The sequence below is a fragment of the Peromyscus maniculatus genome, chromosome 22 (genome assembly GCF_049852395.1).
Source record: "Peromyscus maniculatus bairdii isolate BWxNUB_F1_BW_parent chromosome 22, HU_Pman_BW_mat_3.1, whole genome shotgun sequence".
Classification (NCBI taxonomy): Eukaryota; Metazoa; Chordata; class Mammalia; order Rodentia; family Cricetidae; genus Peromyscus; species Peromyscus maniculatus.
Window position 1 is genome coordinate 9,713,937 of NC_134873.1, and position 11,538 is coordinate 9,725,474.

Consider the following 11,538-nt stretch of genomic DNA (forward strand, 5'->3'; position numbering starts at 1 on the left):
CAGCTGTAATTCTAGATGCTGGGGAAACTGAGGCAGAAGGCTTGCTCAAGACTCCGCCTCAAAAAATATGAAAAAAAAATAAAGAAGATATAATCTACACAAGGTGCTTACCTAGGCATGGTGGCGTACACCTGTCCACCCAGCACTCAGGAGATGGAGGCAGGAGGATCAAGAGCTCAAGGCCAGCCTGGGCTACATAGCAAGTTCAAGGCCAGCCTGAGCTACTTGAGACCTGGTTTGAAACAAATGGACAAACAGAACAAGGGAAATGATTAGAGCATATAAAGAGCCTCTCAAATACTACTATTTAAGATTCTTTATTTTATTTTATTCTGCATGTGTCCTGCCTGTGGGGTCCAGATGTCATCATCAGGAGCTGTCTACCTTCTTTGAGGGGGGCTCTCACTGAACCTGGAGCTCACCGGTTCAGCTAGACTGCTTGGCCAGAGAGCCCCCAGGTTCTCCGTTCCCCCTTCCCTGGTGAGCCCCCAGGTCCTCCCGTCCCCCACCCCCTCCCCAGAGAGTCCACAGGTTCTCCTGTCCCCCCTTCCCCGCCACCACACCCGTCTCTGGGGATTTGAACTCTGATCCTCAGGATCAGACCTCTCTACCCTCTGAGCCGCCTCCCACGCCCTCCAGCCCCAGGCATCCTGTGGGCCTGGTACATCTGTTCTAAGTGTGTTTGATAAAGTGCCCCTGAGGGGGTCGCTTCCCATCTCTCCTCTTTATTCTCCCCCTTCTGCCTTTTTTCTTTCCTTCTCTTCGGCATTCCCTCCTTCTCTCCCTTTCCCTCATCATTTCTGGACTGTGTCGCAGCTGTGCCCTGGGCTGAGCACGGAGGTCCCATCAGAGTCTCTCTGAAGGATTTGTGTGTTCAGGAGCTGGCCTGAGGCCAGTCATAGTCAGCTGGCCAATGCCGTCTTGGTGGCTGGAAGCCAGTGCAGCAGATCGATGGGAGAGGCCAGAGTGTGGAGCCCGGTAGGCTCCCCACAGGGTCCTGGGGATATAACTCCCCCCAACACCTCAGAGAGGTTTCTTGTCTCCAACCCATAAGCCCAGAAATCCCAAGTCCACGATGTCTGCATCAGACCCATAAATACCCAAGCTTTATTCTTTCTTCCTGAATATCAGGCAAATGGGCTGACCCCGCACTCCTGGGCTCCGCACCCTAAGTCTTCAATTTGAAGATTTCCCAAGGCAGGTCAGTAGTCTGCATGGTCACTGAGCACTCCACCTGTAGAATTTGGGGATCCTTAAGGGGAACTCCAAGATCCCTGCTTGCTGGGCTTGAGGTCTGTCCTGGAGAGGTTCCTCCTTGCAATCCATTGTCACTGCAGCCTTCAGACCATGAATGCTCCGAAATAGGACCTCGTGCCGTCTCGGGGTCTGACCAGGCGGTCTCCAGGCACACGGACCACAACCTCCTCCCCGGCCTCCAGATGTACCACGCCGCCCAGGAAGCTACTGTCCCACCAGACTCGGGAGCTGTTGGCTCGGCCGCAGGGTGACCGCCGGCTGACCAGCAGTTCTAGCTCCTTGGGGTAGCGGGATGTGCGCTTATACAGCCCGTGGGTGATGGGGAGGCCGTTGGCCAGGCCCTGGGGGCAGCCCACGCCGCTCATCTGCACTTTGGAGTATACGTAGTAGTAGCCGGCTTCTGTGGTCACCAGGGCCCCGTTGTGGTATTCCAGGCCCCTCAGGAAGGCCAGGCCGAGTCGAGTCTCCCACAGCAGAGGTCCGCCCCTGCCTATCAAGCTGGCATTGGCCCCTGGGAGGGAGGGAGAGAGAGAGAGAGAGAATTGGTCAGCACAGTTAGCATTGTGCAGGGGGAGAAACTGAGGCAGAAAGGAGCAAAGCCATTTGAATACCAAAGAGGAAGTTGAGGCACAGGGTACTTAAGTTTCCTAGTAAAGTGTCAACACTTAAAACGGGGGTGGGGGTGGGGGTGGGGAGGGGGGGCTGAGGAGACAGAGCCCTTGGCCAGCCTGCAGGAGGCCTTGGGCTCCATCCCCAGCACAGAATAAACCAGATGTAGTGGCACACGCCTGTCACCCAGGGAGGTGGAGACAGGAGGACCCACAGTTCAAGGTCATCCTCTGCTCTGTTCCATGAGATACTGTCTCAAAAAGTGTGCGCGCGTGCGTGTATGTGTGTGTGCGTGCACACACGCCCACACGTGTGGCCAGAAATCAACACCAGGCAACTTTCTCAGTTTCAGTTTCCGGCCACCTTATCTTTGAGGCAGAAGACGGCTCTCACTGAACCTGGAAGTCCCCTGTTTGTCGAGGCTGCTGGCCATCGAGTCCCGGGGATCTTCCCGTCTCTGCCTCCATCCGTTGGTTGACACACTTTGTGCACGGAGCCATCTTCCTTCCCCCACTTCATGTTTTAAATAGTTTTTTTATTATAGCATATTATATGTCTATTCTGATTAATTTCTTTTTTTTTTTTTTTTTTTTTTTTTTTTTTGGTTTTTCGAGACAGGGTTTCTCTGTGTAGCTTTGCACCTTTCCTGGAACTCACTTGGTAGCCCAGGCTGGCCTCGAACTCACAGAGATCCGCCTGGCTCTGCCTCCCTCTGATTAATTTCTTACTGTGTTAGGTTAGAAATCAAACCGTCTGTGGTATGGAAGAAAAAAATACGGTACATATGGCTGGTCGTGGTGACCCACACGTTTAGTCCCAGCACTCGGGAGGCAGAGGCAGCTGGATTTCCGGGAGTGTGAAGCCAGCCTGATTTACACAGCAAGTTCCAAGGCAGCCCAGGCTACAAAGAGAGGCTCTGGGTGTGATAGGTCTGTGTCCTGGCATCCTCTGAGGCCTCTGATGACCTTGGGATGTGTCCCCATGACTAGAAGGGGGAAGGGATGACTTTAAATGGCCCTCAGTGGCTGTGATTTCTGGGCCACTTGTCAGTGAGCATTGAAGGACTGAGGCCAGCGAAATGGCTCAGAGGGTAAAGGTACTTGGAGCCAAGTCTGAGGTCTTAAATTCAATCCCTGGAGGCCACGAGGTGGAAAAAAAGAATTGTCCCCCGAGAGCTGTCATCTGCCCCCCACACTGTGGCATGTGTATGTGTGTGAGCAATATAAATAAATAGCAAATGTTAAAAAAAAAATTAAAGACACACTGGATGAATGTATGCATGATTGCTCTAACTTGCGAAGACCTGGGTCTCCCAGGACACCCCAAGCCCCATCCCATGTGAAGACCCAGGGTCCCCTCACCTGTGAGATGTGCTGCTGGGTTGGCCTGAGACCGCCGCCGCTCTGAGGAAGACAGTCAGAAGTTAGAGGGGCAGAGAGAAACAGGGGTCACTGAGGCCACTGCTAGGTGTCAGGTTCAGCCCCTTCCGGAGTGACCCAGACTTCTGCTTCTCCAGCCCTGGGGGAGGGGCACCTGTGGGGCTCTGCAAAATCACATTGGGTGATCCTAGGGTGTGGGGAGGGGCAGAGCATTCCCCCTGCTTCTTAGGGCCTGGGACCCAAACTCACCTTGTATTAGTTTCTCCCAGGAGCCTGGGTCTCCATCCTGAAATGCAGACAGGGTGCTTGGTAAGGACAGGCCACACCCAGAGTCACACAGGCACATGGTGATGAGACTGTCTGGCTGTGGCCGCAGACACCACCCACGGACACATACACAGGGCCTCATGTGCACACAACACACACACACACACACACACACACACACACACACACACACACACACACCAGATATGTTTTTTTCTGAGATCAGCTCTCAAGTAGCCCAGGCTGGCCTCAAACTTGCTAAGTAGCCTAGGATGGCCTTGAAACCCTTGAGCCTCCTGCCCCTCTGGCCCAAGAGCCGGGGCAATAGGTGTGTGCCGTGGGATCCATCTAAGATCTGATGAAAGCTGAGTGTCTGAAATGCTTGAGACCAGAAGCGTTTCAGAATTGTTTTTAGAGTTTTTGGAATATTCACACATCTTTAAAAAAATTATTTGAGGGCCAGTGAGAGGGCTCAGGGGGTAAAAGTGCTTGCCACCAAGCCTGGTGATCAGAGTTCAATCCCCAGAACCCACAGAAAGGGAGACACGGAGCTGACCCCATGAAGTTGTCTCAAATATGTGCTGCAGCATGCACACACACGCTCACATACACACACTGAACACGTAAATGTAATTTAAAAAAATTAACAAGAAAACCACGATGAAGCGTGCAGGAGCATATTGTTTACATGAGTGACCAGCGTGGCACACAGACAGATACAGCCACGGCTTGTCTGAAAGGGATGGAGAGCAAGCATTCCGCCATCTCAGAGCCAACCAGGATGACCGCCGTGATGGCAGTGATGGGGACAAGGGTCCGGCTAGCGACGCCAGCCATGTAGGTGTACCCCAGGGAAGCCGCCCGGCACCACACACTCATATCCCTCCATCAGATCCCCACGTATAGATGAAAAGACAGGATCAGAACCCCTGGGGTCTGCCTGTAACGTGCACACAGCCATAAAGAGACAAACACTGGAGAGGGTCCCCTGGTCCCCTCCAGCTTCACTTACCGGCAGACGAGCCACTATGTCCCCAAGACGCTGATGCAGTTTCAGTAGGAACCAGCCCTGAGTAGCCAGCCCAGCGCCCAGCAGCAGTATCAGGGCAAGGCTGACTTGGGCAATGCCGCAGCGCTGTCTCCTGTGGTTCTGTCCCAGCCGTCTGAACGGGATGTCTGTCTGTCCATCCACTACAAACACTGAAGGCTGTACCACACTCTCCATGCCAGAGCAGCTGAGGCCCAGAAGCCCAGGGACGGGGCTGGCAAGCCTGAGTTCCTCCCCTCCGGAGGAAACCACAATTGCCCAATGCTTGGGCTTTGCAAACTGCTAAAGGCTCCTGCGGCCCCTGGAGCTCACTTTAAAGCTGAGGTTCGGTGCCTCCGCTTTCCCCACTCACCCTCCTCTTCTTCCTGTGCCCCCAGAAGGCCCAGCCCCCAGCTCACTCTCACTCACACCATCGCTCACACTTTCCAGAAAATGTGACTCAGGTGTAGATGGACGGGGCAGCCCCTGCTCACCCAGCTTGGTGGCTCTGTTCCCCTCAGAAGCGCTTCTGTGGGTTCCATGCAAGCTTCCAACACGTGCACATGCAGACACACATGCAAGCACACAGCTCTGTGTGCAAAGCTTTAATCCATGCATACGGGTACAAATACATGTGCAGATGCATGGCTGTGGGCTTGCAAGGCACAGGTTCCTGCATGTGTGCATACAGGTGTAGATGTTGTGATATGTGCCTGTGTGCATGCAGGTACATGCACACATGCATTTCCTGATGTATACGCAGGCCCATATATGCCCACACGTGCTAGAGTGTGTATCATCCATTAGCACATGTGTGTATGTACCTCAGTGTGTATGGGTGTGCTCATGTGTGTGTCCATCTCAGGAAGGGGGCTGGGGCAGATTTCCAGATACAGCCACCCTGTCCCCAAGTCTTCAGCCTGGACCCAAGCCCCATTACACATCCTCCCAGATGATAAGGGCTCAGGGGTGCTCAGGAGGCACCAGCCCCACTTCTCAGCTCAATGACCCCCACACCGTAGTGTCTGGCCTCACACAGAGCTGGCAGTTCTGTGACCACAGAACCCCACTTCTCTGCCACATTGCTTCCCTAAGCAGGGTTCCCTGGGAGACGCTCACCCCTGACCCTGGGCCCACCCATCCACCTGCCTCAGAAAAGGCCCCCACCCCAGAGGAAGCCCGAGTGTGTGAGGCGCTGAGGGATGCATTTGTTGACATGGGCATGGGCATGCCGAGGACTCCAGAGCCTCAGATTCTGAGGCAAAGGACGAAGCCTTGTCTTCCGCTCCATGTGTGATGCTGACAGGGTGTGTGGAAAGCATCCTCCATTCTCCCACTGGGTGCTGGAAGTCTGAAGACGGCTCCCCGGCAGAGACTGCTCTTACAGAGATTATATAAACCCACCTTCCAGATCCCTCTGTGTATATAGGCCCCGCCTCCTGGCTTATCTGTCTGAAATAAGATGCCTCCTTCATCGGTATGCAATAACCCCGCCTCTCTGTTCAGCTCTGGACCACAACCCTGCTGAACTACCAGGGTGGCAAAGGCCCAGACCGCCTGACCCCAGGTATCCCTGTGTTTGTGTTCGTCTTTCCTTCACTCCGGCGCTGTTGCCCACTCAGGTCTATTCCTGCAACCACGCAGCCTAGAGTATCCCCCATACAGGACCTGCCTGGAAGCATTCTCTAGTCTCTTATGGTCTGTGCTGGACAGTCTTATGTCAATTTGATACAAGCTAGAGTCATTTTGGAAGAGGGAACCTCAATGGAGAAAATGCCCCCGACAGATTGGCCTGTGGGAGGGCCCAGGTAACTACAGACTGCTCCATCCTTGTGGGGGCATTCCTGGGTTCTATAAGAAAGCAGGCTGAGCAAGCCATGGAGAACAAGCCAGTAAGCAGCACCCTCCATGGCCTCTGCATCAGCTCCTGCCTCCAGGTTCCTGCCCTGACTTCCTTCAATGATGGACCGTGACCTGGAAGTATAAGCTAAAATAAATCCTTTTTCTCTCCAAGTTGTTTTTGGTCATGGTGATTTATCACAGCAATAGGGATCCTAAGGTGACAGACATGCCGTGGTTTAGGGACTGTTGTCGTGGCACCTGAACTTGGAGTTTGCAGAGCTCAGTGGCTGTTCTGTGGGAGCCTGCGAGATCAGAATGCCGAGAACAATGGGGGCCTGGCTTGTGATGTTACCGAGGGAAGTTTGAGAGTTCCTTAAAGACAACCAGAGCTTCCTGGGTGTGGTGATGCACGTCTTTAGTCCCAACACTTGGGAGGCAGAGACAGGTGGATTTTCTGTGAGTTCAAGGCCAGCCTGGTCTACAGAGTGAGTTCCAAAAAGGCAAGGACTATGGAGAGACCCTATTTCAACAAAACAAAACAACAGTAAGACTACGAGGGATGTTTGATGTTTGAAGTAGGATTCGTGGCTCTGCTCAGCTGGGGCTGCAGAATCAGCTGTGACGAAGAAGAGACCAGCATTACTGAGGTGAAATCTTCTGGGACGTGTTTCCTGAGAGTCAGCACACAGAAGCTGTGCTGTGGGGGTGCCCAAGGTTGTACCTAGTGCTAGCAGCCAAACTTGGTAGTGTAAGAGTCACTGGTATTGGTGGTACCGGTTTTGAAGGCCTGAGGCGGTCATGGAGAGCAGCTGAGGCTTGGCACTGTGAGAGGCCGGAGAGGCCACTGGTGAAGGTGCAGCCTCAGTGTCAGCAGAAGATCCTAGCGTTTGAGATGTCAGTCCCATGGGATGGCCACCAGAAACAGCAGCAGCAGAGGAGCAAAGCCTGCCCCAGCTTAGAGGATGAGCTGTGTGTGCTGCAGAGGGCGGAGCTGGAGAAGTGACCCAAGCCCCTTGGAGGAGCCCAGAAGTCGTGTGTGAATTCCAGACATTAGACATTGAATTATCTACACAGTTGGAGTTTGCTTTGGTTTTGTCCAGGTTGTTGACTGTGCCCTGCTTCTTCCTTCTTGAAATAAGGAAGTATTTAGTTTGTTTTCAATTTTACAGGCGCCAACAGTTGAGAGGTTAAAGATTTTAGATTTTAAAAGAGACTTCAGAGTTTTAAAGCGACTAAATTTGAAAGTGTTTGCATTTGTAAGGCTGTGGAACTTTTTTTTTTTTCAATAATTGAGTAAAATCGAAATTTATTATAAGCCACAGTCATCCTAGGGACCTCCATGCTATATATATAGCCTCCATGGTTCTATGGGTTGTGGTCTGATTGCTCTTTATTTTATATCTAGAATCCTCTTATGAGTGAGTACATACCATGACTGTCTTTCTGGGTTTGGGTTACCTCACTCAGGATGATTTTTTCTAGTTCCATCCATTTGCCTGTAAATTTCATGCTTTCATTGTTTTTCCCTGCTGAGTAGTGCTCCATTGTGTATATGTACCACATTTTTTTCATCCATTCTTCCGTTGATGGGCATCTAGGTTGTTTCCAGGTTCTGGCTATTACAAATAGTGCTGCTATGAACATAGCTGAGCATGTATCTTTATGGTATGAATCAGCATTCCTTGGGTATATGCCCAAGAGTGGGATGGCTGGGTCTTGAGGTAGTTTGATTCCTAATTTTCTGAGAAACTGCCATACTGATTTCCACAGTGGTTGTACAAGTTTACATTCCCACCAACAGTGGAGGAGTGTTCCCTTTGCTCCACATCCTCTCCAACAATGACTGTCATTGGTGTTTTTGATCGTAGCCATTCTGACAGGTGTAAGGTGGTATCTCAGAGTCGTTTTGATTTGCATTTCTCTAATGATTAAGGATGTTGAGCATTTCTTTAAATGTCTTTCAGCCATTTGTGATTCTTGTTTTGTGAATTCTCTGTTTAGCTCTTTAGCCCATTTTTTAATTGGACTGTTCAGTATTTTGATGTCTGGTTTCTTGAGTTCTTTATATACTGTGGAGATCAATCCTCTGTCAGATGTGGGGTTGGTGAAGATCTTTTCCCATTCTGTTGGCTGTCTTTTTGTCATATTGACTGTGTCTTTTGCCCTGCAAAAGCTTCTCAATTTCGAGAGGTCCCATTTATTAATTGTTGTGCTCAGGGTCTGTGCTGTTGGTGTTTTATTTAGGAAATGTTCTCCGATGCCAATGCGTTCAAGAGTGCTTCCTACTTTCTTTTCTATTAAGTTTAGTGTAACTGGATTTATGTTCAGGTCTTTGATCCACTTGGATTTGAGTTTTGTGCATGGTGACAGATATGGATCTATTTGTAATCTTTTACATATTGACATCCAGTTATGCCAGCACCATTTGTTGAAGATACTTTCTTTTTTTTCCATTGTATAGTTTTGGCTCCTTTGTCAAAAACCAGGTGTTCATATGTGCATGGATTAATGTCAGGGTCTTCAGTTCCATTCCATAGGTCCCTGTGTCGGTTTTTATACCAGTACCAAGCTGTTTTTATTACTATAGCTCTATAGTAGAGTTTGAGGTCAGGGATGGTGATGCCTCCAAAGGTTGCTTTATCGTATGGGATGTTTTTTAGCTATCCTGGGTCTTTTGTTTTTCCATATGAAGTTGAGTATTTTTCTGTAGATGTAACCAACCGTCTTATTAAATAAGAAACACAGAAACAATGTAAAAGAGAAAGCCGAGAAGTCAGAGCTCAGAGCTAAAATCTCACCCTTCCTCCTGCTGTCCCAGCTTCGCGAAAAGAGACCTACTTCCTGTCGGTTCGTATTTTTAAAGTATGTTGTTCTGCCTTCTCATTGGTTGTAAACCCAAACACATGACTGCCTCGTCACTGTCTGAATGTACAGCCCCCTAGGTCTTAAAGGCATATGTCTCCAATGCTGGCTGTATCCCTGAACACACAGAGATCTTATGGGATTAAAGGCGTGTGCCACCACCGCCACACTCTTGCTATGGCTCTAATAGCTCTGACTCCCAGACAACTTTATTTATTAACATACAATCAAAATAATAATTCAGTACAATTAGATTATCACCACATTTCCCCTTTTCTATTTTAATAAAAAGAAAAAGAAAGCAAAAGGTTATAACTAACAAAAGAAAAACTATATACAAAAGTACAATAACTATATACAATATATACAAGTAATAAATACCTAAGCAGGTATTTGACAAATCAGAGAAAATAATTCCATTATCTATCCTATTTTGGTAAATCCAAGATGTATCTAATGCACTTTCTATCCTAATTAATTTTCAACTATAACTAACTAATCTTCAACCATAACTAACTAATCTTCAACTCCCTCAGAGACCCAAGAAGGGAATAATAGTAGCTAACAAAAATAAAAACAGGAAGTGCATGCAAGCAACTTCCAAAAAATTTTGTGAGTTGACAGAAACAGCCAGCTGCCTGGGCAGTCACCTGAGGTTTCTCCGCAGTGTTGGGGCATCATCTTCAGCCTATAGGCTTAGTGTATCTGACAGACTCATTTGTGAAGTAGGATGTACACAAGGTCAACAGTTCAACCTCACATTGGGTGAGAGCAGTCCACGTACCAGAAACACCTGAATTCCACTAGTGTCCTGTCATGATTCAGGATTTTAAATTCTGGAAATTGTTGACAGTTTTTTAATTCAGCTGTCCATTCTTCTTGGCTGTGTATATATGGCTTCATCTCAGCATCCCCTTCTTCTCCACATCCCTCTATTAAATGCCAGTCTACTTTTGAGAGGCATGAGCTTTCAGCTGCTGTTCCATTGTACAACAGAATCCATCGGCCCTCTGCCTGTTAAGCTGCCTTCGAAGAAAAGGGCACCGTACCTTTTCCGGATGCGAAGGCCACTTCAGGGATGGGGCCATATTGTCCTGGCCTCAGAAGATGCCTTTTGATAAAGCCATAACCACACTTGTTTTGGCAAGAATCAGTAGTCCCTTGTTTCGTGATCTGTCTGTCCATTTTGTCCTGTTGATTCGAGGATACTTTGTTGTCCAGTGGCTAACTTTTGCCAGAATGAAAGTTGACTCCATATGCAGTTTCTTCAATGCCCATATTTTCTCTAAAGTAGATTGGTACTGCCAGGAGCCGACATGTCTCAAAAAAGAAAAATTTTCTAAGTTATTAAAACATTTTAAATGCCATATTCTGTAGATCTCTGAAGGGTTTGAAGATGACCTGTCTAAAACATCTCTGCTCAATTTTTAAAACATATCTAATATGACTACAAGTTCTATGATAATGTCTAACTACTAACTTTCATTTCTTTATATCCTAATAGTTGATAATAATAACATTCAAGGATCAGAAATTTGCATTACATTGTTAAATGGATGGAATAAATACAATTAGAAATATACATATAGCATTTTCTAACAATATCAGTTTCAAATTTGTGTACAATATAAAACAATTCAATCCAATGTAAAGTATTTAAAACTAGTAATTGTCTTTTTCTTTTCTTTCTTTCTCTTTTTTTTTTTAACAAGAACTTTAAATCTAATCTCCTTTGCTTAGCCTTTTTCCTAACCCTTGACAATAACTTGTAACCAACCCCCCTAAATACTGAAAATTATCCCAGACCCAAAACCCATTAAAAAGACCAAAAAACCACCCGCCCCACACCACCTCTTTGGGAATGTGGGCGTCGTATTCTTAAAATTGCTTCCTGCTGGGTATGGGCGAAGTTTTCTTTATCCTGAAAGAAAAATTTTAGGTTAATTGTCAAATTCTAGGAGAGGTAACTATATCCTTCATTATCCAGTCTGTGTATAATGCCAAAGTTGAGGGTTTATCTCAAGTCCTTATTCAAGTAGTCTTTGAGACTGGATCATCTCAGCTAGTCATCTCAAATTTGCTCTGAGCACCTTGTAGTTCAAAGCTGATCTATGGATGATGTTTGTCAGCTTAATGATATTATTATTGTCCACGTGGAATTGTTGTTGTTGTGGGGCCCCATCTTCTTTCTGGAGACTTCAGTTGATGTTAGGCCTGGCCATGATTTCCTGCAGAAAACTGATAAGAGACTCGAACACAAAAACTGGCAGGTTCCTAGCGTGTGCGCTTAACCTG

At 48.1% G+C, this 11,538-nt stretch overlaps 1 protein-coding gene across 1 annotated transcript; it reads right to left on the reverse strand.

Moving 5' to 3' along the window:
• Positions 1-649: 649 nt before the first annotated feature.
• On the reverse strand, positions 650-4,837 carry Tnfsf14 (TNF superfamily member 14). Its single transcript, XM_006996081.4, has 4 exons — positions 4,525-4,837; positions 3,495-3,531; positions 3,228-3,269; positions 650-1,768 (listed from the first exon to the last, which is right to left on the reverse strand). Exons 1-4 carry the CDS (start codon positions 4,735-4,737, stop codon positions 1,341-1,343), a joined length of 720 nt encoding a protein of 239 aa, XP_006996143.1. The 5' UTR covers positions 4,738-4,837; the 3' UTR covers positions 650-1,340.
• Between the last annotated feature and the right edge of the window lie 6,701 nt (positions 4,838-11,538).

Bases quoted from the DNA above. Each gene is read 5' to 3' on its own strand.
- Tnfsf14 (XM_006996081.4), bottom strand. From the start codon at position 4,737: ATGGAGAGTGTGGTACAGCCTTCAGTGTTTGTAGTGGATGGACAGACA. The intron at 3,532-4,524 runs GTAAGTGAAGCT...TCTGCATTTCAG, and splicing joins ACATAGTGGCTCGTCTGCCG to GATGGAGACCCAGGCTCCTG. The intron at 1,769-3,227 runs GTGAGGGGACCC...CCTCCCTCCCAG, and splicing joins CCCAGCAGCACATCTCACAG to GGGCCAATGCCAGCTTGATA.